General features: G+C 39.5%; 2 protein-coding genes across 5 annotated transcripts in view; both read right to left on the bottom strand.

Annotated features, from left to right (window-relative positions):
- Window positions 1-10,810, bottom strand: part of POLN (DNA polymerase nu) — a 92,897-nt gene extending 82,087 nt beyond the window's left edge. Inside the window, exons 1-4 of the mRNA XM_051619176.1 lie at window positions 10,536-10,810; window positions 5,446-5,507; window positions 1,931-2,416; window positions 1,264-1,454 (exon numbers count right to left, since the gene is read on the bottom strand). Coding sequence (XP_051475136.1) covers window positions 1,264-1,454; window positions 1,931-2,416; window positions 5,446-5,507; window positions 10,536-10,668 — 872 coding nt within the window. The 5' untranslated portion in view covers window positions 10,669-10,810. The remainder of the gene's footprint in view (window positions 1-1,263; window positions 1,455-1,930; window positions 2,417-5,445; window positions 5,508-10,535) is intronic.
- Window positions 10,811-11,573: 763 nt separating this feature from the next.
- On the bottom strand, window positions 11,574-19,667 carry HAUS3 (HAUS augmin like complex subunit 3). 4 transcript variants are annotated; one of them, XM_051619180.1, is made up of 6 exons: window positions 19,597-19,616; window positions 17,623-18,970; window positions 17,273-17,508; window positions 15,794-16,230; window positions 14,202-14,430; window positions 11,574-12,930 (listed from the first exon to the last, which is right to left on the bottom strand). In XM_051619180.1, exons 2-6 carry the CDS (start codon window positions 18,200-18,202, stop codon window positions 12,664-12,666), a joined length of 1,749 nt encoding a protein of 582 aa, XP_051475140.1. In that variant the 5' UTR covers window positions 18,203-18,970; window positions 19,597-19,616; the 3' UTR covers window positions 11,574-12,663. The 4 variants fall into 4 exon arrangements, with proteins under 4 accessions (XP_051475140.1, XP_051475138.1, XP_051475137.1 ...); XM_051619178.1 differs by having other exon boundaries at window positions 17,273-18,776; window positions 19,597-19,667; XM_051619177.1 differs by having other exon boundaries at window positions 17,273-18,970.
- Window positions 19,668-27,249: the final 7,582 nt, after the last annotated feature.

Genomic DNA, 27,249 nt, shown 5'->3' with positions numbered 1-27,249 from the left:
TGACTAATGGTGTCATATTTTTTAATGAACTCTTGTTTTGGCAACATTTATTTTTTTTTTAATTAGGGCTTTCAAGTTCATCTATCTTTAGTGGTACAAAACCACAGTATCAAGCTACTGGGCATATTAGAAACTGTGTAGATCATAAAATATTATTATACACAGTGTAGATTCAGTATTAAATAACTGCATCATTCTTACAAGATACAATTAGCACTTAGAGTAAACCTTTGGGTAATACACTTACTCAACTTGTTTATTCTTGTATTTTTACTGTTCCCATGTACTTGCTTTATTGATAGGTTATTTTCAGTTCTGTACAACCTATATTCAAACTAACAAGCTATTAAACTAGTTGTCATGTAATTTCAATATTAAAGCTGCTGAAGTGATTTGTTTAAAGTCATAGTAGAGCAGTGGCAGAGATGCAACTAACAACCAAGTTCAGCATCTTGCAAATGAATGCTTTATGATTTTATGACCCCAAATCAGCAATTTGATATAAAGCAGTTGTTTCTGAAAGCTAGAAAATAATCTGAATTAGTTTTAACATGTGACTATTACATCTTAGAATCAGACTCAGTTCTCATTCCTCCCTTTGTGGCATGCAATTTCAAAGTTAATAGTATGAAATAAAAATTCTTTCAGTTATGCTGCCTGGAAGTTCAAAATATAATCGAATGTTTTTTAACTTTCAGTTCAACCATTAAGCAGATACATAAAGCACTTTAAAAACTGATATTGCAATTCTGATATACCATTATTGCTGAATGTAATGAAAACCTCACTCAGCATCTCAAAAGCCATTAAAAAAGCCTATTGTGCTCCAAAATTAAACTTATTACCAGAGCTCAGACAGGATATTTATCATAATAACAACCATCAAAAACATACTAGGCAAGAAATGCAGCTCAGGAATGGGAAGATAAGATACAAGAAAGATAAACTTAGAAGAACCCTATTTTGTGGAGTCATATAGCTGCAAGCTGCTCATTAAGGACTTCTTGGTACATGTACACAACTCCTACCAGAATCCCAGCCTAGCTCTGCAGAGTTGCAGTTAGTGATATGCTGAGTCCAAAGGAAGGGTCTATTCTTATTTGGGTTATATGAGCCCAAGCTTGACACAAAGCTAATACAGCTCATATGAAATTCAATGAGCTTGATTTGTAAGGAGATTAAAACTGTGCCATGTAACCAACAACATTGTTGCTATAAGCACATGTAAAGCAAAACAGTATTTTTTTTCCTACATGCTCTCACCAAGCAAATTTCTTGTGAGCCTGCTGTTCTTTCTCCCAAAGAGATGACCACTCAGATTTTAAATAAATTAATTTATCATTTTCATTAGCAGCACTCCGGGTACAGTCTGTTGAAGAGTAACTGGGTGGGCAAGGTTGATCCATCTGATTCTTCACTAAGACAACAACTCCTTTTACGGATGATGTTAAGGCCTGTTAAGTATAATAAAAATAGTGTTTCCTCTGACAGATTTGATGCAATCCTCTAAAGAAAACTTCCCAAATATTTTACAATATGAAACCTATTATGCACACCAGAGTAACTGTCCACACCATTAACAGAGTAGACATGCATGCAAGTATTTCACCCCTAAAATAAAAATCCAGTGACAGACACAGTACAAAGCAGGAAAATATATTCTAATTCAGACAGTCCCACTTGAAGTATACAAATGCCTGTTCAGCACAGTTTCATTTTCCTTAAGTTTTACTAGATAATTAAAAATAAAATATAGTCAGAAGTATTAAGGTTCACCTCATTTTATTTTAGATTTTGCTAAGCAATAATATACAAAATTGGTCCAGATTCTAGTCTCCCAATGAACATGGTTTTACATTTATCAGAGTCATATGCACAGTTCAAACTGTTCTACAAAACTGACTCTAAACAAAACACATCATTCACTAACCTGCTCTGAGTTGAGCTGTGAGGAACCATCTTGAAATATCATAGTAGTTACGAAAGCCACTGCCTGTTTTATACTTGCCAGCAATTCTCTTTTTTCTTCAGATCCCAAACTCCTGGTATCACAAGGATAACTTTCAGCAGATTCTGTTTGTCCAGAAATACAGTTGTATCTTCTCTCATGTGAAGAAGTGTAGGTCTTTACAGGTAATTTTTTTGCTTTCTTTGAACACGTAGACAAATCTTGCTTTCTTTTACAGGGAGTAGCTATATTCTTTTCACCATCTTTCAGGTTTTTTGCTTCTACTGAAAGATTTCTTTCTCTATATCCCCACGTTGGCAAGTCTAAATCCTGGTCATATCTCGCTTCTTTGGTATCTCGACAGCCAAGTGTTTCATCAGCAGGTGCTGTCCTGACTATCTGACCAGCAGTACTTTTTTCAGAGCCAGCAGATGTTTTTAATAAGGCAATAATGGAACCATTACTCTCCTGAAAAAATTGAATTTTTTTATATGAACCAATTATTCAACTTATTAGGAGAAATAAGCACACATCAGTTAATTTACATAAGCTTTGAAGGATGTGATAGCTTATGAAAAAAATGTTAATAATAACAAAACAAAGACTAAATTTAGGGGAACCACATCACATAAAACAAAATTTAAGTATTTATCAGTAAAGATTATTTTATTTTTTATTATTTACATACAACACACTAAAATGGCAAATTAACAACCACAAGATGCATCTAGTCCAGTAGCCTGGCTTCCTCATTGACCAGGTTATTAGTGACCTTTGTCTGAAGACAGAAATGACTATTTCTATCTTTAGCTTCAATACTCAGAGCTGTTTTCATGACAGCTTAGTTTGTTAAAGAACTTTTGGCAATGGGCCATAACGACTGCTTTAGAAATTAAAGCACACAGAAACACCCAAACCTCCACCAATTTAATCAAACCACTTAGAAGACTGGAAGACTTAACCCAAATATATATAGAAGTCACAATGAAAGCATCACCAGCCATGTAAGTATTACATTCTATTGTTTATACTCACTACACCCAGAACAACTTTTGTACTCCAGATAATTCCTGGATCCCTTTACAGCACCATGCTAATAGAAAGCAGTAAGCAAAACGTTGCAGAGTAACATTATGATCCTATTCCTTCATCCTCAATTTCTTTCTGAAATCCCTTGGTATGCTACTGGCCCCAGTATTTTCCTACTGTTTATTTTGTTATTTTCTTCAACAGTCTCTTCAGCTGAGACAGATCCTCTGTCTTGATTTCATAAACAAGGACTCTGGAATGGCAACCAGCAACTTTTCCAAGATTCTCCAAGGTAACTGTGTGTTTAACTATTTACAAATACACAGAGTTGTATCTTCCCCCAGTACTCTTAAGCTTTGATCATGAGCAGGTCTTACAGGAGCTGACAAGTTTCCAGCTCCTGAGGCATTTGAAAAAATGATGTATTGTTAGTGATGCTTCTGCAAGTTGCTTCTCAAAGTTTTTTTGACTACGTTATTGTGTATTTACATTTAAATTGCTCAAATGAGGCAACCATAAAATCATACAAATTCTGTTAAGTTCAGCTTTTTGCATTACTTTTTTTAGCAGCCTCCTTCATGCTTCTTTTTCCTGGACAGATTTTACTATTCCTCTTAAGTCTCCAATATTCTGTTTTGAATAAATCCCTATACTACCTACAAATGTTTTGGTTTTGGAGGGGAAATTCCATGTATTTTCTTTTAAAAGCTTCTTCATTTTAATGTAATTTCCTTTTTTGAAATGAGGCATTCCTGTAGTGATTTATCTCTCTTTTAATGCCTCTTATAGTCCCTGTCAGAGCATCTTTCAGCAGGAAGATTTTGAACCTGATCTCACACAGAAATAAAAGTGTAATTTCTCTGTGAGTTCTCTAACAGCTCCACAAAGCAGTTTTCTACTCATTTTTAGTCTCAGCATCATGCATAAGCATAGGATTTACCCACTCTACTGAAAAGTAACAGAAGCCTCTTATTATTACTACACTTTCTGCTCTTGTAGCACAGCCAGTCTCCTTCAGTACCTCTGTTGTCATTACCATTCCAAAGGATAAGGCCTTCTCACTTCAAAAGAACCACAAGTTACCGCTGTGCAGGGCTCCATCCATTCCCCAAGACAACAGTTTTCACTGATCAAAGGATATCGTCCATCTCTATTCAGTCTGTATTGATTGAGCAAGCCAGAATGACAAAGCCAGTATTTTTTTATTGGTTTTGCAGTAATTCCTCAACCCAGTTCCTGTATTCCCAAACCTCAGAACTATGGAGACAAACTGCTTGAGATCATACTTCACAGGATCAACTAGTTCTAAGTAAACACAAAAAGGGAGCTAATTAAGCTTCTGCTGCTACCCAAATGAACAGTGGTTCTTCTGAACGAAGACAAATTTATTGGACTTAAGCAATACTAATCAAAAAATGAACACTACAAAAAGATACCATAAGATAATATCACAGAAGGGCCAAACGTTTAAGAGCTGTAGAGAGACAACTAACTCACTCAAATGTATTCTCCAGCCAAACTTCAAACAGTTTTATTGTTTAACACAGTAGAATTTGAATTAGGACACTCAAGTAATTATAGAACCAGGAATAAACAATTATCTTTTAAAAGGTTCAAAAATAAGAACGAAGCCATTTAATTATCAAGTCAGAATAATGCAGCTGGAGCTACAATTAACCACAAAAAGCAGCAGCAGCTTCCAGGAAGAACTGATCTTCCCTTAGAAATAATGACATGGCTGGAAAGAGAGAGAGAAAACAACTCCCAAGACATAGTTTCATAATTTATGTGGATGTAGGACAATTTCACTAGAAGCAGTAAGTAAAAATTAGCACTTCATCATCACAAAAATGGGTTCCATTACTATCCATGTAAACCCATAGCTGCATGTCTATCTATGACTCATACAAAAGAAACAAATTTTCTGTATCTTGAGAAACCCAAATGGATGTGAAGTGTGCAAAACGCACCAGAGTAAGGAAGGCTCTGAAATTTGCAGCTGGGGTGGGAATACACTTGCAGTATCTGCAATTCATCAATCAATGGATCTTGCAATCACAGCCTGAGTTGAGGCTGCCAGTTACCCATTACTGTTCTTGTACTGACACTCACTCACATGCACATTAAACCAAATTCAGAGATGATTAAACCAAAAATTAAACTTCCTAACACAGAGTAATTTTTCATATGATTGGTCAGTGATAAGAGGTCTGAGAACATTTTTAAACCCTGGAAAGCATCTAAATGTGGCCACCAACCAACTTCCTATGAGAAGGATAACAGAAGGGGCATCAAGATTCTCATAGGTAAATAGATCCCAACTGCAAAATATTACACAGGAAAGTTACTTGAACTGAGTGTATGCAATATATTGTGAAGAAGCTTGTTATGAAAGAGCCCATCTGTAACAACTTCAAACCTGCTATAAAGATTGCTTTAAGTCATCTTCAGTCTTAGAATATGCTTGCCTTTTCATTTTTCAGATGTGCATCCTTATCACCTAGTTTACTTTCCTTTGTCTTCTCTACACCTTTAAAAAATGAATAGGAAACATTATATAGTACAAGGGAATCTGAGAGCAGTGCATATAACTTAGGTTACATAGTGTTACATTACTGACACTTTCACCCAATCTAAAATAATTGTAATAATTTAAGGAAAATGGTTATCATGGAAAATGTTAATATCATTAACACTTAAAAGGGCCCTGCAGGTTCCCAGTTATACACATGCAAAAGTGTACTCTGTCCCCATTAAGAAAAAAATAATTCAGATTTGCTACAAAGCAGACAAACATTTTCCATGGTATTAAGAAGAGTTATTGCTATAATACCATAAATATGCACATTCCCTTCTTTCACGAAAATGCATCCCATCTTGATCTGAGAAAAGCTGGGGGCATGGACAAGAAGAAAAAGAAAAAAAACCCAAACTCTACACACTTCACATAATTTAGCTGTTTTCTTGGAATTAGGCAGTATTATTCTACAATAACTTCCTTCAGTAAAACACTATTTGCATATATTTTAACATATCGTGCCCTGCTTCATCACTGACCATGCTTCATCTGCAGAGGATAATTACCAACTCAGTAGGTACAGGAAGAGGAACAGAAGAAAAAAAGAGAACTCCACTGAAGTGCAGGTCCTTCCAGAGCTGATAGTTAGAGTTCTTTTAGATTTTTTTTACTGCCCAGCCAAAAGGCACCTCACATGGGCAAAATACATATTTGTTCCCTTCTAACTCCTGGTTCTAATGAGTACAACACTGCAATTTTCAGCTATGAAATTTGCATTACCAACAGCAAGACACTTTATGAATCTAATGCTCTGATGACCAACATCAATTAAAGCATAAGCTGATTTCTTTTATACATATATAGAGAAATTGTTAGAAAAATAATCTAGGCAAACCAGGACACTGTACCTAAAATACTGAAAAGAGCATTTTCAAAGACCAACAAACTTAGTCTCCAGAAGAAACTAAGCTTATTACTTTAAAGTATTACATGCAAGTTCATGTTGGTGTGTGTATATAATCAGTTATTTACCTGCAGCTCAGACTTCTAACCTGAGCTGCTAGAACAGGTAATATGGCATAGCTGTATTTGTAGCTTCAATCATTTTAATTTTGGTTTTCTTGACATTTTCTACAACAATAACATTGTAATTTAAGGATGACAGTAACTGAGTTTACAGTCAATTCTTTTAATTGTTTCACAGCTAGATACTTTTCCTTGACAAATTCACCCTCCAGAGATAAGGATTACATTTTTCCCCTTCGGCACACAGTATTCAGTATGATTGATATTTAAAGGGCTAAGTAACCTGAAATTTCAGGTTTATGAAAAAGTATCACCAGATGGCAGTAGGCGCCCGTTCTTGCCTTCAAACTCCTAAAGGCTAGATGGAACTACTACAAGCTCTACTGCCAAGTTAACCACAGAATTTCACCTCCCAGTTCAACATTGCAGATATTTGTCCTGTTTGAACTCAACATTTACCTTCTAAAGACAAATAGTTTTTCCAATAAGTAGAATTTAATCTTAAAACAGCTCAATACAGTTTGAAACAGACCAACTAACATGACAGGTTTTGTTTTTTTTAAGGGAGGCTAACTTTTGCTTGTCTCCAAATCCCTGCTTACCAGCTAAAGGCAATTTCCTAACAGCAATTTAAATTAATTTGTTCTATAGCTGGACACTAGAAACAACTGTAATTAAAACATGGAAAACAAGAGCAAGAAAAGCTAGTCGTGTGACCTGCTGCCACTAAACTCTTATCACAGAATCACAGAATTTTTTGAGTTGAAAGGGACCTTAAAGATCACGGAGCTCCAACTCCCCTCCATGGGCAGGGACACCTCCCACTAGAACAGGCTGCTCAGAGCCCCATCCAAACTGACCTTGAACACCTCCAGGGATGGAGCCCCTACAACATCTCTGGGCAGCCTGTTCCTGTGTCTCACCACCCTCACACTGAAGAATTTATGCCTGATCTCTAACCTAAATCTCTCTTCTTTCAGCTTAAAACCATTACCCCTTGTCCTCTCACTGCAAGCCCCTGTAAAAAGCCCCTCCCCAGCTTTCCTGTAGGCCCCCTTCAGATACTGGAAGGCCACTATGACATCCCCCCAGAGCCTTCTCTTCTCCAGGCTGAACAGCCCCAGCTCCCTCAGCCTGTCCTCATAAGAGAGCTGCTGCAGCCCTCAGATCATTTTTGTGGCCCTTCTCTGAACACATTCCAACATTTCTTGTGCTGGGGGCATCAGAGCTGGACACTGTTCTAGGTGAGGTCTCACCAAGGGAGAGTAGAGGGGCAGAATCACCTCTCTCAGTCTGCTGGACACACTTCTTTTGATAAAGCCCAAGAGGGAGTTGGCCTTCTGGGCTGCAACTGCATGTTGGTGGCTCATGTCCAGCTTTTGATCCATTGGTACCCCCAGGTCCTTTTCCACAGGGCTGCTCTTAAGTGTGACCTCCCTCAGCCTGAATTCATATCTTGGGTTACCTTGGCCCAGGTGCAGGACCCTGCACTTGGCCTTGTTGAACCTCATGAGGTTCACCTGGGCCCACTTCTCTAGCTTGTCCAGCTCCCTCTGGATGGCATCCCATCCCTCTGGCATGTCAATTGTACCATCCAGCTTGGTGTCATCAGCAGACTTGCTGAGGGTGCTCTCAATGCCACTGTCAATATCATCAAGGAAGATATTCAACAACAGTGGACCCAGCACTGACCCCGGAGGGACACCACTTGTCACTGTTTTCCATCTGGATTTAGAGCCGTTGACCACTACTCTCTGGACCCAACCATCTAGCCAGTTCCTTATCCACTGAACAGTCCACCCGTCAAATCCATATCTCTCCAATTTAGTGAGAAGGATGTTGTGGGGGACGATGTCAAAGGCCTTGCAGAAGTCCAGATAGATGACATCCACTGCTTTTCCCTGGTCAACTGATGTAGTCACTTTGTTGTAGAAAGCCACTAGGTTGGTCAGGCAGGATTTGCCCCTGGTAAAGCTGTGCTGGCTGTCCTGGATCACCTTCTTGTCCTCCATGTGCCTTAGCATGTCTTCTAGGAGGATTTGTTCCATGACCTTCCCAGGCACAGAGGTGAGGCTGATAGGTTGGTAATTTCCAGGGTCCTCCTTTCTACCCTTTGTAAACATGGGCATAACATGTCCTTTCTGCCTATCACTAGATACTTCACCTAACTGCCATGACTTTTCAAATATCGTGGACAGTGGTTTGGAAACTCTATCAATCCAATTCCTTCACGATTCTGGGATGTACCTCATCAGGTCCCATGGACTTCTGTATCTTGAGGTTCCTCAGATGGTCACGAACCTTATCTTCACTTACAGTGAAGGGGACTTTGTCTCTCTGGTCTGCATCTTGTGGGCCATCAACATGAGACTTGTGAGGAGAGGGGTTGCCAGTGAAGACTGAGACAAAAAAGTTAAGAACCTCAGCGTTCTCCTCGTCTGTTGTTACCATTTCACCATTGTGGCTCATCACAGGGGTTACTCTTTCTTTAACCTTCCTTTTCTGGTTTATGTACCTGTAGAAGCCCTTCTTGTTTTTCTTAACATCTCTTGCCAAGTTCAGTTCTAGCTGTGCCTCAGCCTTCCTGACCTCATCCCTGCATAACTGGGCAGTGTCACTATACTCTACCCAGGACACCTATTCCCTCTTCCACTGCATATGTATGTCCATCTTGCCTTTTAGTTTGATCAGCAAGTCCCAACTCAGCCATGCTGGTCTCTTACCTTCCTTGCCCAATTTCCTATACCAGGGGGTTGAGACTGTTCTTTCACTCCCCAGTGAATAGATTCAGCAGCACTACAAAGAAGACAGCAAGCTCATTTGCCTAAAGATAGCAGGTACCTTCACAGTGTGTTTTAAAAAAGATAATCTGTAATTTTACAGTTTTACAGAGAGTGAATGGATCATGAGTGGACAACATAAGAAAATAATAGATACTGCACAGAACAGAGAGTTCCCCAGTCTAAGACTTAAAGCATTTCACAGGAAAATTAAAGGGAAAATGACAAGGTAGCAAGAGAAGCAGAATAGCAGTTGAACTGAGGCAGAAGAGGGAACTAATGTTCATTAAAATAATCTGTGTTTTGGTCCAAATGTACCCTTTTAAAATGAACCCATCCCATATTTCTTCAAATGTGTATCACTGATTTACACAGCCATGAACTACAATCCCTTTCAATGCTACACTATCAGACTCCACTCACTGATCCAATACTTTACTACTGAAAGAAGAGATGAACTATTATTTATATAAAACTGAGGCACAACGAACATCATGTACCAAAGAGCAAATGCTAGATTTAAATTCCATCAACCAGGGAACAGGATCTAGTTCTCAGGAGAAAACAGTAATTTTCTATCTACTTCTTTCCAGAGCTACCAGACTGGAAGACTATGAAATGCACAGAATAAAGAATAAAATTCCATCTTGCAAAACCTCCCTAGTATCCACAACATTCTGAGTAAGATTTGCTCAACAGAGTCAAAGGTCTGCTGAGGCACTTTTAACATTACCTAATTTGCTCTGCCACTGGGACTTTCGTTCACTCTTCCCCCTGGAATTTCACAAGAAGCAAGTTGCTAATGAACACGTTTAAAGGACAGGCATGAGTCTGGAGACTTCACAGGCTTTCTGTCAAGTTCACAGTACCTCTAGTTATCCTTAAATATCTAGTCCAGAGTAAAGTTAATGTATACATTTAATTTAGAGTACTGGTTAATTAAGAGTTTGAAATTCTCATCTACTTCTATACCACGCTGTAGGAACATGAAGAAAAAAAACAACACACAACCAAATCGAGGGTACTGGTGAAATCCTAGTTCCTTGCAGTCACATAACTTTATTGAATCAGAAAAGTCCCAGCAAAAGTCAGTTACAGCTTAATTCCTTTTCTAAACCTAGAAACATAAACTGTCACTTTCTTTTTAAATAGAGACTAGATACTGTTTTGTTTGTTTCTGTTTCAGTTTTTCAACTGAAAATAGAAGCACTTAAATAGCATAAAATTTACTCACTCTGGTTATTTTTTCTGCTAGTCTGAACTTCTCCTACAGGAATAGACTGCAAAGCTGTCATAATCCTCTGAGCAATACCAGATAAAGGCATTTCAGAAGTCTCACATCCTATGTATGATGTATACTGTTCCATTTCTAAGATTAAACCTAAACACAGAACATACAAAAATTATGCATATCAGGGCCACAAAACAATCTGCACTTACATTCTGTTGAAATTAAAGACAAAATACAGTGGACATGTTCAGCCATTCATTCTGCACAGAAAATGACATTTCCACCCTAATGACATTTCCACCATCTTTGGAGAGCCCCTAGATACAACACAGATGGGAAAATGAAAAACAACAGTGTCCATACTGATGACTTTGTTGACTTTTTATAGTTGAGATCAGAACAATGTATAAAACTTAACACAAAGACAAGACCAATACCCAATGTTTAAAATATTTAAAAGGATTCAAGCTGCACAAGTCAATTGCTCTACCAAAAACTGCTGTTAAGTAAATTACTCCTGTAGAAGTTAATAACTGGACTTTTGTTATTATGGTCTTCTCCCACTAAATCCAGCACGAGTAACTTTCAAGTCAAGTTCAACAACTAACAGTGTTTACTCTGCTCACATGGAAATATTTTTCTTAGCTCAAGATCACAGGCAGATTGCAAGTTTGAATGCTTACAAGTAGAAACATTTGTATCAAAGAAGAACATCCATCAGCTGCATTAGTACTGGCTATGCCTATCTCTCTCAAATTTTATAGTAAGCATGTGAAAGTCAGAGGAGCAGAATGACTTTCTTTTCCCTGACATTCCAGGAGACAGAAATATAATCTCTCCCCCTGCACAACTCCTCCTAACTTTTATAGTTAAGAGAAACGCTTCTTTCCTACATAGGATAAAAACATTCCCTGACTTCTCAGGGTGGGAAGCAGCAGTTTTAAAGCCTCAGAGGCACATCAAAATGAGTACCTAGCAGAAAAACAAAGAGGACACTATGCATGAGAACAGCCTAAAACCAACACACAGATTGACCACAAATACTGACAACACTGAATTTATAGTGTTTAGCATTTAATAATAAACACAGGATATAGAGTTAAGCAGCATGAAAGCAGTAAAAAAGACATCCCACCAGTAAGCTAAAAAAATAATTAGAAGTTTTAAAAATAAGTTAAACTCCATAAAAGTCTGCCATGAAAATAGTTTTAAGACTGAAATTAAAGCTAATTTACTAATCTTCATCACTATGTACAATGCTTGAAAGGAAATGCAGCTGATCCAATCAAAATACAGAAGAATGGAAGTTAACATACTATAAAATCCTACTTAGTTCTATTAGTATATTAGGAAGGTATACAGGAATGTGATAAAGAGCCTAACAATGCACATGAAAGCAGAAGTTTGAAAGCATCAGTACTCAGAACTGAAATGCCTATTATTATACATTACAGAGCAAACTGAGAACTCCAAAAGGTAAATTTAAAATTCTCTCTTTGAGGAGGCCAGTATGAGTATGAGCTGGTTTCAATGGAAAAAACAGGCTGTAAGTTGAATTAAGAGATAAGGGAATTGTCTTAAAACGGATGGTCTGGGTACTTGAAACAGGTTCTGGTACATATTCCAATACATATCTAACAAAAAAAAATCTTCTTAGGAAAACTGTAAGAGAAACAATCATGGAGTATCTGCATTAGAAAAATTACTTCAGAAGAAACATGTTCCAAAATCTGGAATGCCTTCTCTGCATTTATTTTTCAGTTCACACAGCAAAGGTTCCTAGCATGCAAGAAAACTTAGCTCAAGGGTATGAAAAGGTTTTTTTGTGCTATGCTGTGTGCAGTGGAAATCAACATACAGAATAGCAAAAGAGCAGCCTGAATGTAATTCATTTAAATAACCAATGCGTTACTTCTTATGAAAGAACCTTGACAAAACTGAGATTTGAACTTGGTGGGCAGATGCCAAAAGCCATAAAGCAGCATATAATCCCAGCTTGGTAACTGTTGCAGTTAAACATACATTCCAATAATAGATAAAAGTTAGTCTTGATAAGTTAATACTTATCATTCCATAAACTTGTAGATAGTCTACATTAACATGCTTTCCTTCCGTAAAAGTACATTGAAGTTTAAACATTAAGAACTCCACTTGTGGTGATATTCTCATCTTCCAGATCACTGACTTTAGCCTCAGACTGCTGCTCAAGCTTCTCCACCATCTCTTTCAAGTGGTCTTCATCTTTGAAAAAATACACATACAAGTTTCTTTCCATCTGATGCAGCTTATTGGACTCTATAAAGTTTCTCTTTAACTTCACATCAGCAATCAGATCCATAAGGAGTTGATTTAGTTTCTTTAAATCAACTTCCAGTTGATGAAACTGCTCAGTAAGCTCCTAATAAAAAATACAAGATTATAAAATTATTATATTTATATTGTTAACACACTAGTGGGTCATCATAAAAAACAAAAACGCAGGTGATAAGGGTTTCCATTCAATGTGTGTAACTTTTGAGCTCCTAGTAATGGTACTCTTACCAGATTATGAAAATGTAATTTCATTTACTTGTTTACTAAACCAGATGAGTGAAGACCATAGGAATCTGGTCCTCGACTAGATAGATGGATGGTTGAATACATTTTCAATCAATTACAAGTCTTCATAGCTAGTCAAATCTTAAAACATAACAAAAAACATACAATAGAAAAAGCTAAATAAATTTAAAAATTAAACCATTAATTACCAGCTACAATTCTCCCAACTGCTATTCTTATGATATTTCAGTTTAAGAAGGCTAATGATCTACTTGCACTTAATTTCCTTATTAAAGGAATTACTTTTCTTGAGAAACACTAGCAACTGAAAGAGATATCACTATGTTTTAAGAGGTAATTTGAATCAATTGAAAAGTATTTGATTGATTTAATAACGTGTTATCCCTAAATACAATTTATTCCAATTCCAAAGACTCATTTTATAAAAATGCCTGTTCTGTATGTTGCAAGTTCACTTGACAGATGAAAGTTTTAAACATATTTTCATGTATTTAACCGAGGAAGTATGATGTAAAAGAAGACTTCCCTCTATACCCTTTTGAGGTATCTACAATTAAAAAAACAACTATATGTTGCATTAACAACCCCTATTCCCTTTCAAAAGAGGCTCTTAAACCCAACACCTGGGAGGTCTATAGCAGGATTGTCCTACTACAATTGTCCTTCAGAATTCTCATCTTGGTATTTTACTCAAATGAGCCCATGGCCAAGGGGTCAAACCATACTATTCAGATGCTACAGGTAACAGTGGAAAAAAGCCTGTCTGAAACAGAGAAATTTAAACAAGTTTTCCAGTGACACCCTATCCAGATGACATATTTCCCCACACCATAAACTTTCTAGTAATATATGACTGTATATGCCTTTGAAAGAAAAAAGTTAGATGCAACAATTTGCTCAGAAACTGAACATTATATCCTGCCAACGTTTACAAAATCTAACATTGGCGAACAATGGTGTAAATACTGAGCCTACCACCATTATGCTAACAAATTAGTTGCTGACATGTGCGAGCCAGTTTGTGTGTCTATAGACTTCACACTACGTTTTTCTCAGTAAAAGAACATGACACACAATTGTAATAATTTTAATTACTAGATAAGGGCCTACCGGGCTACGGAGTTGTATCTGGTTTCCTCCACGATACAGGGCATCATGCAGGGTATCTACATCACTTTTTAGCTTGGACAAAAGGAGAGACTGTTCCTGAGAAGATGCTGCTAGCTGATCTTGTACTGTAGTACAATCCTCCTTTAACTTCTGAGCCATCTGCTCCAGGCTTTTGTATGTTTTAAACAATTGCTGCTTTTTATTTTCTCCTTCCAGAAGCTGATATAGCCTGCAATAAATGAAGTTAGGCACACAAGTATTTTTAAGTTTCCTAAGAACTGCTGTCATGTTCATGTTGAGAAGTCAGACAGAGGTTTAGTAAAGGACAGTTCTGCTCAGGGTACTCTTACTACACGGCTGTATTTCCCATTGATTTCATTATTCTATTTATATATAGCTAGTACATAATTAATAGGACTCAAAAATATTTCCGTATTAACAGCAATGAAGCACCAAGGTAACAGTTAATAAGTACACAATGAATGTAAAAAGAAGCTGACAGTGCTTTTGCCAATTATTTCCCAGTTTTGCTCAGTTGCTACTACCACCTCTGCACATTAAAATCTTCAAGAGTTGAGTACTAATATAGAATCAGATTGGCTTTAATAAGAGCAGGAGCTGTATTTCAAAAGTTACTGAGTTTCCTTCAAGCATCTTCTGCTAAGAAAACTTGTAGGGTTTAGAATTCTTTCAGCTTCCCTTCACAATCACATACTAAAGTGTGTCTTGTTAAAAAAAAAAAAAGTGAAAAAGTAGCCAGACAACATTCTGATTCAGTGGTTCACAGACTTAATAATAAACCTGAACAAAAATGGTACAAGTTGCCAATGCAAACACAAAACGGGAGCAAAATTAACACTGCCTAAATTTTGTACTTATTGACTGTGCAAGACTACACTCAACTATCACTTAACAATAATTAAAAAACACTTTAAAGAAGCAGGAAGAGGCTGACATTAACACACCTCTAATTATACAATAAATCTCATCAAAATGTTTGCAGCCTTGAAGTGACAGCAACACAGCACATGTTCCTACTGTATCACCTGAGCTACAAAGGGACTTTATTATTTAGGTGGTCATAAAACAGACTCCTACATGAGTGACTGCAGCCACATCACAAATCGAGCAGTAAAAATGAACTAAACACATCTCATATATTCAAGGAGTTTTTCCTCTCCTCTACCACATGGGGGTTTTTGCAGACTAAGCTGATGAGGCTACAGATATAATCTGGAAAATCACCTACTCACAGCTCTCTACATCTGTACATCTAGGACAACTTTAAGGAGGTCTTAGTTAAGGGCACAATTTGGCTTTAAACATTCCTTATATTCTGGCTATTGCTTGGGAATGCTTCAGCAATATTAACAAGACAGATAATTGAACAGTTTCTCCTCAGGCAAACTTGAAAAGAATTTCAAAGGATAAGCAAGAGGCAAGTCTCATATCTTGAAGGTTTCAGTCCTGAAGAATTCAAAATACTAATTAGCTACAGCAAGTAGCCAAGAAGTCTGTGATATGCCTAAGCCTTGATCTCCCCAATATTATTTCAAAAGAAGTCAAAGTTCAATAGTGATCACAATGCTTACCTGCAAGAGAAACCATCATTTGAACTAATAATGTTTCTTGGCTTTGCACTCTGAGTTTGCTCAGTTATCACCTGCAGTCTTCGTTGCAACTCATTACTGCTCTGTTTCAGAGACTCTACCAAATTCTCAACTTGACAGCAGACCTCCTTATGTTTCTTCAACTCCAGTTCATAGGCTAGCTCAATAAGTTCAAATGATGCTCTCTGTCTTATGAAATGCCTGCATATTTCCTCTTGTCTTGAAGCATAATATTCGTGCTGAGCAATCTGATGATCCAAGTATCCTTTCACCACTGGTGCACTCCAAAGTCGTGCTTTCTCTTTCAGAAGAGGAAGCAGTTCTTTATTGTTTATCTGAGTTATATCTTGTCTAAGTCTTGAAATTTCATCATTTAAATTAGATATTTTGGCATCGAGGTTTTCTTGTTTCCTAATATCCTGCAGAAAGCAAAATATTTGTCAATTTCTTCAGGGTTCCCTCCAAGCCACTTCCCTAATGCATTTCTTTAGTTCACATGAGATTCATGTAGTTACATTAAAATCATTGAATCTTTTGTATCTACAAAATTACATGAAAACTCCACAAACCATTTTACAGAACTTCACAACATAAGGCAAATATATATTTACAAAGTAGATATGAAACAAAGAGATTTTAATAAATAGTAATTTCATTCCATTGAGGGCCGGGAAACAGCTCATTGTGAAAAACTAAAAGCACTGACATTTTACTTAACACCCAGATTTTAAGCATGTCTAACTGAAATCCCACATGCAAACATAAATTTTTACTCTGTCAGATGACTATCAACACTGCTATCAGAATCAATCTTTTTCAAATTACTTTAATCAAGGACTATATGCCAGTTATCCATAAATAAAAATATAGAAACTGCCATGATGCCTCAAGTTAGTCTATGACTGGCATCAGCTAATATTTTTCCTTCTGTTATGATTTCTCCACATCCTTAAATTCCACTAGTCATTATCCGCCTGACAGATTTCTGGAGATTCAACTATCAAGCCATTTACTTGGCATTTAAGACATGTCACTACAATGTCACCATGTAACAAATACTTGAATTTCAAGAGTCAGTGAACTAAAGCTTTACTTTATGTTTTGGAATATAAACAGAAATGTATCAGACTAGCTCCTCGATATCACAAAATTTCAACCGATGTTAAGCTTTTGTCTGTTGTACAAACAACCAAGGACCAGTTATAATTTGAAATTTCAAAGTTAAACTAAACTGAAAAGGTGCTACTAAATTTTAGGTTTTAAGGTAGACTTAAAGGTACTCTGCCATACCAAAAATTCTGGAAGTATAGCAACTAGATCTATCTCACAAGAGGAGTTTCGTGCACAAGACAACTATGTAAAAATAGTTAAAATAACTAAGAAACTCCTTTTACTACATCCCAGTTGAACATGCCTGTCTGTTTAAAACTCCACTGCCTTATACCACTTTTTGCAGCTTACCTTGTTGTCTAAGGACTGCAGCATGCTCTCTGCACATTTGATAGCTGATTTCATGCCCTCCTCTTTAGCTTGCATCTGAATCAGCTGATGTTGAGCAGAAATATATGCTGCCTGGAGCCTGGCTATCTCTTGACTTTCTTCACAAACTTCCTCAGTCTCATCGCAAGTGCCTTGTTTGCTTGTATCCCCAAGCTGAAAGCTGTCTTCATGACAACATTCAACCCATTCAGACATACCTTGATAAAAACAGGTGGTTTTTTTAATGTATGAGGTAAGTGCTGCAGTGCTTTGTTCTTCCTGAGACAAATACTTGTCCAAAGAAAGCTGGGAAAAAAACACTGGGTGCTGACCTGACCCTTGTTCTGAATCTGAGGCAGTGAAGAAAGAGGACAGTTTCTTAGCTGCATCTGTAAGAGACACAAGTTCACTATTAAGCTTATTATTTGCTGCAGTAAACATTTCCAGTCCTTCTTTCAAATATTTATGTGCTTCTTCCTCTTTGCTTTTAAATGTTTGTAACACATGGCTGTTTGCAGCAACCATCATTTGAAGCTTGTTTTGCCGATGAATTTGAAGTTTTTTTAACTTCTTAAGAGTTTGAAGCTCATCCTCTAATTTCTTCAGTTCCTCCTCTTCTTCCTCCTCCTCTTGGCTACTGTTCTTTGAACCCACGGGCTTCAAAGTTTTAAGGACTTCATCCAATGCATTTCCTTCCAAAATGGGTTTACCAGACTCAAGAAGACTATCAAAATCTTGCAGTTCTTTTTCAGAGACCACGTGCTGCTCACTTACATTTCCACAAAACCACTCCAAAAATGATTTCTCTTCCGAAGACTCAAACAGCCAGTCAAAATCTTCTCCGTCAAGCTCATCAGCTTTTGGATATCCAATTTTCTTAAGTGTTTCCACAAAATCATTTCCACAGCTCATGATTAAAATATTTTTTGTAAGCAGAAAAGATCCAAATACATTAAAAACTCTGCAGTATTATTCCAGTTGTAATTTTTTTAGTAATTTTAAATCAATATTCAGTATTTAAATAAAAAGAGTCTGCACAGGAAGAAGGAAGTGTCAGATCACACCAGAAAACTGAATGCTATTAGGGGTTAGAGTGAGTATTCAAAGACTAGAAAACATTTTTTCAGGGATGTATTAACGTGTTTTGTTCACCGAATCATGGCATATACTGCTACAACTTTGCAAAGGTTTTTCCTTAATTCACATAAATTTACTATTCAAATAGACTACTACCACAAATTTAAAAGCAACAGGTGTAACTATTAATTCATTGGCCTGCAAGTAATTTACTTATATGGGTTTTCCTCATATTAGTATAAAAAACCTCACCCACAATCGTTTTGCCTTCCAAAATGACAGCTTTCAGTTTGTTCTACAAACAAAACTAGTGACCTTCCACTGCACTTCAAGATCTTGCTTGAAATGACTTTTTTTTTTCTTCAGCAGCAAGCAGAATCTTGTCTTCTAAACTTTTGTTGTAAAGTTTCTAAAAATAATAATAAAAAAAAATCCTTTAACATAAAAATATTCCAACATAATAATGCAGGCTTTTTGACAAATTATAAAAAATTAAGACCAGCATGAGCACTCTTGTGAAAACAGTCACAACTTTGAAGTTACAAGAAAAAGGAGTGTGTTGCTCTGCCGTTTCCCAGCAAACAAATCATCAGCTTTGGAATCCTAAAGTGAGCGCAACGGACAGCAAAGAATAGGATAAATTAGCAAGAAAGTCAGAAGCAATACTCTGGTGTTAAGATATAAATACCCAGGGGATTGTTTTTCTTTGTTGGTGTTACTTAATACTTAGTTTGTAGAACATACACTCCACTAGCAAGCCCCATTTTGCCAGCCGGCCTGGAGGGCACGAGTGCTGAACAATTAAACGCGTCCTTCTCTATCCGAGAGCTACAGATTATTTAAGAGGTAAATGTGCTACGCAGGTTTCATGTCACAGGGCAGCCTTCCAACTGCCCTCTGCCTTCCACGCTAAAAAAAGGGGCTGTCACACATGCAATACGCATGTAGCTGTACGCGGCAGCTGCAGGCAGGCTGACCCGGCCGCTCAAACCGCTACCAAACACCGCCCAGAAGCCCTGAGGAAGCTCCCCACGCCGCCGGTCCCCAGCGCGGGGACGCCCCATCGCCACAGCCCGCTCAGCCGCCGGGCGGGGGCCCCTCCGGGCCTTCCCGGAGCGCCCAGCAGCTGCGGCGGGCCCGGCCCGGGGAGCCCGCTGCCCGGGGCGGGACGGGACGGGAAAAAGGGAGGGAAGCGGAGGCGCCGGTGCCCCGCACCACCCGGTACTCACCCCCGCGCTCTGCCTCGGCGACCGCCCGGGAGGGAGAGGGAGAAGAGAGGGAGACGGGGAGCGGCGGGAGGGCTGAGGGAGCGGGAGGGCGGGACGGGCCGCGGCGCCAACGGCTCGAACCGCCCGCCACGCCGCCAGTCTCGCGAGACCTTACCCCCCCCCCCCCCCACGTCCGTCCTGCCGCTCGGGCCCCGCGCCGGGCCCGGCCCGGCCCGGCCGCCGTGTGCGGGTTGTGCGGGGTTGTGCGGAGCGGCGCCGGGCCTTGTCAGACATGGCATGTGCCTTGTGTTCGCATCCTACCCTTAGAGGCTAAGGGCTGGGTTTAGTGTTGTTTTCACAGCCTGCTGTTAGAAGCACATTGTTGGGGGTCTATACATCTATAGATATCTATACACACCCTAGTGTGAGGAATATAATCGTTTGTTGAAGAGAAGTGAGGTTATCTGCACATCCCCATGACACCTGGAGGGGTTTGCGGCCCGAGGAGCTGAGGGACCGAGCTGGGCTCCGTCCGAACACGGAGCGGGATTTATGGCCCGAGATGGGACCCAGCGAAGCCGCTTCTGGCCTGCTCCTCGGGGCGGGCTGGCACCAGGAGGTACAGATCGCTTTCTTAATTGGGAAGACAGCCAAGGGGGCAAGAAAGGTCAGAATTGCACCTTAATGAGGTAAAAAGGAAGCTGCCAGAAGGGGATGTGTAAACGGGGGCGGGAAACGGGACAACGAGACGCGTCGGATGGGCTGTAAACCCTGGAGTACCAGCCAGTGGGGAAACGGGAGGGAGCTTTGGGTTGGGAGCAGAGAATATAAACCCTTATTCACCTTACTGTGGGTATGCCTACTTGTTTAGGTCACCCGTTCTTGCAGGAGCGTAAATAAGCTGTGCTTGGCTGAAGGATCCGTTTGGGGCTGTTCCCTGGCGCCACAGGCGTCTCTCCCAGCGCTGCTCAGCTCTGACCAAACCCGGCCTTCGGACCCACCAGCCTCCCCGACGCAGCTCATCGTGGCCACCAGCCCTGGGCTCACAGCTGCTGTGTCAGTGGTGTGTCGCTGTCTACTCCTTTTAGTATTACTCCATGCACTTCATGCCTATGAACTTGTCTAATCCCGTTTTGACAGTGCTGGTAGCCGTCAGGAAAAAAAAAACAAACTTCACAAGCAGCAAATTTCAGAATGTCACTGCCTGCTGCTTAAAAAAGTACTTTGTTAAATGTTTTTTAACCCTCTCTAATCACATCAAGAATACCACTTCTGCATGTACCCCCTCTGTGGCCTTCGTAATAATTCGGAAACCACAAATAAATTTCCCCTCAGCTCTGTCATCTCCAGTTTGGAGATTTCCAGATTTCCCAGGTTTGGCTTATCTAAAGCAAGTGCTCCATTTCCCCATCGTATCAGTTGCCCTCCTCTGTCTAATATTGCTGTACCTTGCTTGTGGTGCAGAGATGACACTGCATGCATTCCTCAGGGCTTGGGTGCACCAAGGTTTTCTACAAAACTCCTGAGTTCCTGTGCGCCTCCTTATGATGCTCCCAGTTTTCATGGTGTTCTGGCTGCTGCTGCTTACAGAGCCACCAGAAAGCTCTCAGCAATGATCGCGGGGCCTCTTCTGCATTGTGAGGGCTTGCTCTGGAGTTGAGCATCATGTGAACTTTGCACTAGCAGTTTGAGCATCCTTTATCAGCCACTCCATGAGTTTAGCCATTTTTGTTTCCTGTTTACATTTGGCATGCCACGTTTTCCCTACTTGCCTCGTGATAGCCTCCCTGTCTCATTGAGTCATGCAGGGGGGGAGGTTTGGGCTTTCTATTTGCATCAGACGTTTTACTTGGGCTTCTAGTACAGTGTTTTTTAGCCTTCTGGGTGTTCATAGGCTTCTTTTGAACAGCTCATTTAGGGTTTTCTGGCCTTCTGGGTGTTCATAGACTTCTTTTGAACAGCTCATTTAGGGTTTTCTGGCATTTTCTCCCATTTTTGCATAGGTAATTTCCTTAAAATTATCACTTTGCTTTATTTTTCTTGCTCTCTTTTCTGCCAGTGTTAAGCTTAATTATATTGTGGTTGCTACTATGGAGCAGCTCACCCACGAGTAGCTCTTGAATTAGATCCTCTGCACTGCTGAAGACTAAATTCAGAGTGGCACTTTTTTTTCACCCTCCTGTGGTTTCTAAGGCCAGTTATTCTAGAAAGAAATAATTTATTGCATCCAGAAATGTTATCTCAACACTTCACCCTGTTGAGGCATTGACCCAGTCTGTATGTGAGTGGCTGAGCCCTCCCACTGTGTCCTAAATGTGCAGCTTCTCTAATCTCAATGCAATTGTTGAAATGACTCAACACAGGCAAATGAGCAGCTTCGCAGCTCAGCACAACTAAAACTAACTCACATGAGGTTTTCTTGATCAAAATCAGCACCTGCATTGCCTGCAAAGTGCAGTAGGTTGATTACTGGTACAATACGGTTCTGTGCAAGACACTTTTAAACCCTGACCTGGCAGTGAGTATTCTCTCATGGGTAAAAAGAGCTGTAGTGTTGAATTCCTCCCATCAGATTACAGCCTGATAGGCAGCTGGACTTGAGGCTAGCTGAAGTTTTCAACTCATCTTGCAGAGTGTGCATTGTGTCCTTCCGATGGGGAAGGAGCAAACGCTTTCTCGAGCTTATTTCGTAAGAGGATACAGTTTCAGTTGCCTTTTGTTTGGTTGTTGGTTGTCGTTGTTTTTAAATTTCATAAATATAAATGTTACTCATTTAAAAAAAAATGCTCAAGTAAAATAAAATTTTAAACACCTGGAAATCTTCCTAAAATTGGTCTGTGCTGAGAGCAGTCCAGCTCTGTGACTGAAGTCCATCTTTTGTCTATCAAATTGTCTATCTGGATTGCTGCAACTAATGCCTTCAGTTCCCCGTGTGACCAGTTCCTCTCCCTCTTTCCAGACTCACACACGTACAATGTCCCACCTCCCTTGTGGCCTTTCACAAAACCTACATCCCCATCTGTTTAGCTGGGCAAGCAGGACTATATGCTCATTCTGTAGCTACATACGTGCTGGCCGATAGCCACCTCTCAAACAGCCTTCAGACACCGTCAACACAGGCAATAGTTTATTTTTCTTTCTCCCAGACATGGAATTTTCCTTGAAGTTTCCACCACAGATTATTATTGCAGCCTCCGTCCTATCTCTGCTTTGTCAAATTTGGTGAAAATTAGCCTAAAGGTTCAAAAGTTATCAAGGAAAGGAGGAGGAGAACAGATGGACAAAAGAGGAGTTGACAGACAGCATGATCTCATAATCCCCGCTGGCACAGGAATTCAGGCTAGAATTGAAATATTTTAGGTCACAACACTGCACTTCAACTTTTCATTTTGAAAGAACAAGCCTCTAATGTGAAATAAATTCTCATGTTAGACCATCAGTCGGCTTTTCAGGGCAGAGATTAAACACCATTCTTCCCCTATAAACATGTTACAAACATATCTTCAAAATTCCTTACAGCCCCTTTTCCACACCCAACCACAGCCCTGTGTGATTCAGTGTTTGCTTTTGCAGCTCCTTATGGGTCAAGATTGTTTTTCTTTGATTCATTTTCTTCTAGGTTGTGTTCAGTCAAAACATAATTAAAGGCTTACCTAACCCGTTCTTTCCATTCTAGGAGCAGTTGTTTTGCATCTGTGTCGGAGAACCAGAGAGGTTGCTTGGATAGCATTTTGCCTTTACAAGCCTTGTTATGGTGGATTCCAGCAGATTAAGACATAGACATTTCTGGAAGGGCGTCTGCAAGCTCTGCACTATTCCACCAATGCCATGTTGCATTTGTTCCACTGCAAAATATGACATCATTGTGCCTGATACCTTGGAGAGAAGCTCTTGGTTACCCATTGGCCAAGGCTGTAAAAAATCAGGCGAGGGGAGCAGTTGCCATAATATAGGCATTGCAGCCGGCCAGTGTAAACCCTCCCACTGGGATACATCTGTCAGATGAAAAGCTCAAGAAGTGTTTTGCTTATTAACTGCATTAGGGGTTTGGTTTGGTTTGTAAAAAAAACAACAACAACAAAAACTGAAACAAAACACAACCCCCCCTGCCAAAAAAAATGAAAAAGAGAGAAAGGATGGAAATGAGTTTGTAGCTGACAAACTGTAGGTGGAGAAACTTTTTCATTTTGCATCATCCTGCGCATCTGCTTGTGGATGTTAGAGGTCCCTGCTTCAGATTGCTGGAGTACTAGGCACTCTTTGGAAACACTCTGGCCTAAAAGGTAATTCATTGCTTTAAGCAAATTTATATTCTGAATTAAGCCCAGCTTTTTGAAGTGCCATGTGAACTTTTATTATACCAAAGTCAGAAGGCAGGAATTTGGCACCAGCTTGCTTTCTCTCTCAAGCACATATATCGTCTCTCCAGAGGAAAGGTAGATTTCATTCTGAGACCTGGTATTCCCAGAAAAGCAGGTCAAAGTGATTAGTTTTCTTCAGCTTCATTGGATTCAATGCCATATATATAAAAGAAGCTCCTACACATTTGGGTTAACACAACTAATGTAGTTAGACATATGATGCACAAGATTTATTTTTTTTTATATAAAATTGTTTGCTTCCTCTTCTGACCCTGTTTTGGATTAAAACCCTGAAGTGGGTCTGATCAGCTGGTCTGTCTGTGAATGGGTTTTGTTCGTTAGAAACTGAACTTTTTTGTGAGAACATACACCAGGGCTCAGCAGGGACCTTGAGGGACCAGCCTGACCCTCCTGCTTCTTTCTTCTGCTCCCTCTCTCCCATCAAACTCCAGCTGAGTCCTCCCTGGTGGGGTAGTAGTTCCCCTGCACAGCAGTGACACAGGAGAGGGGCATTCAGGGGGCTTGTACTGATCAAGCTGTTGGAGAGCATCCAAAGGAGAGCCATGAAGATGGTGACGGGTCTGGAAGGCATGACTTATGAGGAGCAGCTGAGGTCACTTGGATTATTCAGCTTGGAGGAGGCTGAGGGATGACCTCATTGCAGTCTGTGGCTTCCTCTTGTGAGGGGAAGAGATGGGGCAGGTCCTGATCTCTTCACTCCTGTGACCAATGACAGGACTCAGGGAAATGGCAGGAAGCTGAATCAGGGGATGTTTAGATTGGATATCAGGAAAAGGTTTTTCACCCAGAGGGTGGTCAAGTACTGGAACCAGCTCCCCAGGGAAGTGGTCACAGCACCAAGCCTGCCTGAGTTCAAGAAGCATTTGGATGATGCTCTCAGGCACATGGTGTGATTCTTGGGGTGCCCTACATAGGGACAGGAGTTGGACTCAATGATCCTGATGGGTCCCTTCCAACTCAGCATATACCATGATTCTATGATTCTATAGTGGGCAAAACAAAATCAGGCTCCTACCAGCAGCACCTGCTGCTTGTCCAAAGTAGGTTCATAGCTCTGTTAACCCACGCAGTTTTCTTGGGCTGAGAAAAGTGGTACTGTTCAAATATAGCACTGCTAAATGTTTATTACAGACTTTTCCTGTTGGAGGTTAATTTACAATATGCTAGTGATGTGCTGGATTGTATTTTATGCTTATTCTGTGATAGTGGTAATTGCAAAGAAAGCTTTGATTAAAAGAATAGGTTACTATGCTTTAGGCATGAATATATTTACTGATTCAGCAGCTCATCTTACTTGAATCAAATGTAAACATATTGACAAGCTACTTGCCATGATTTCAGCTTAAAACTACTATTTCTATATTTTTAAGATATTGCTGTATTTTCCTGCAATATGCTTGACAAACTGCAACAAAAGCCTGTGGCTGTCACAGACCACAGCTGAGAACATAACAATGCAATTTGCAAAAGCATTTCAGTTCTATCCCTCCTCTCATCTCTCTGAGTAACAAACTAAAATGCTCATTTTTGTCTGCCTGTGATGTGACTTTCACATTGGACAAAATACACATGTAGAACTTGTAGGCTGCCTTTTAATGCTTTTTTTTTTTTTTTTCCCCTATCTTGTACAGAGCTGGAATAATATCCAGTATAATTACTTAGAACAGGCACTAATGCCTTTCAATTTGCACTTTGTTTTACAGGTTTGTTTGTCTTTAGAAATGTAATAGTGGAAATCTATACAGCACCCATGCTTAGACACAAATAACTTTAATGACTATTGGGGTTGCATCGGGCCAACATATGTAAAAGAACTTTAGTTTAAATAGCATTCCAACCTTTGTACCATGCTATTAATTTTAAATGCTAAAGCTCAGTGAGCCCCTTATAAAATAATCATTAAGCCTATTTGCAAAGAGAAGAAACTATCTATAAAAAAAAAAAATTATGAAAAATGTAAAAAAAAATAGAAACCCTGAAGAGAACACCAAAACCATAAACATTTATATTATGACAAGGTAATGATACAACACAATACTCTAGTGTTCTACAGAACATAGTGAGCACTGTGTACCTGTGTGCAAATGAATCTGTACACTATCATACATCTCACAGACTACAAACCATTCCCTTGGCTCAGGGACCCGATGGCTCTGGCACACAACCCCTGGATAACACCGTCAGGGAACAATGTGACTGGTAATTGGCAGAAGGCTCTCTGTCATTGCTTCACATGCTCCAAAATACCATCATTTAAAAATCCATATTTCATAGCCCCTTTCTATGACACAAATGGAGTGTAACTACATTTTACGCATCTCGCACAAAATGGAAGGACAAAATTCTGAACTTGGAGTGCCCTCCCCTCAGCTCTGCCAGTGTTCATGTACAATGCTTCAGGTAGAAAGAACAGCCAAGGTGACCAAATGGTTTCTGGTCTTTTCTATTTCATATATCCCCTGCTTTTTAATTCTAGGTAGTTACGCAACACGCTTGGATGTTTCATTTCCAGCTACCAATTAACAACAGCGCATTTAGTCAGTCACTTAAGCAAATTGGCTCATTTCATTACTGATGAAATTAATTTCTGAGCGTGTTTGCCCCATTAGTATTTGCAGGAAGTACAGCTCTTCCGTAAAGAGTATCTGAAGGGATTAAGTTCTTCCACCCATTTTGGAGAGTCCCAAATTAGTGGATTAAATATCAACACTGTTAGTTTCTCCCACACAGATGACATCAATGGCCTCTAGGAGTAAACAAAAAAAGCTTTCTGAAAGTCGTATGTTTTGCAGACATTCCTTTATCAACACCACCACAAAATAGAAGTGTATAAAATTAACACTCCTTCACTAAAAGCTGTGATGCTGTGGTTCTTCTTAAAAATGTGTTTCTTTCCCATGGGGCTGATCTGCGAGGATGAAAAATGTCACCGCTAATTACCAACCTGCTATCGTTGGTAAAATGGTGCAATAATGACTTGCCACAGTAGCAGAGACTGCTGTAAATACTTCCAAGAAAAGCAGAAGTATGTCCTGAGGGTGGACAGGCCCCAGGGGCTCAGAAGGGGAGCAGGCGGAGCTCACGCATATGCAGCTTCACCTCTTTCCACTTCCCAATTCTCTTCTGGCTTTTAAGTTCATCCACTGAATTGGGTTATGCAGAGTGCACAGTCAGGTGCTCAGAATACTGGTATTTATGACAGTCATTTATTTGTAGATCAAAAAAGTAACTTTATTTTTAATACAAAATTTTGTTAGGTTGTACATGGCATAACTAAATGCATACTCATCCA

This window comes from Apus apus, chromosome 4 (genome assembly GCF_020740795.1).
Source record: "Apus apus isolate bApuApu2 chromosome 4, bApuApu2.pri.cur, whole genome shotgun sequence".
In the NCBI taxonomy this organism is placed as follows: domain Eukaryota; kingdom Metazoa; phylum Chordata; class Aves; order Apodiformes; family Apodidae; genus Apus; species Apus apus.
The sequence above is the reverse complement of the archived record's forward strand: the minus strand, read 5'-3'. Positions and strand labels throughout refer to the sequence as shown.

Excerpts from the sequence above, each read along its gene's own strand:
- HAUS3 (XM_051619178.1), bottom strand. The coding sequence starts at position 18,202 with ATGAGCTGTGGAAATGATTTTGTGGAAACACTTAAGAAAATTGGATAT. Across the intron at positions 16,231-17,272 it reads TGCAGTCCTTAGACAACAAG|GATATTAGGAAACAAGAAAA; the intron begins GTAAGCTGCAAA and ends TGCTTTCTGCAG. Across the intron at positions 14,431-15,793 it reads AATGATGGTTTCTCTTGCAG|GCTATATCAGCTTCTGGAAG; the intron begins GTAAGCATTGTG and ends CATTTATTGCAG.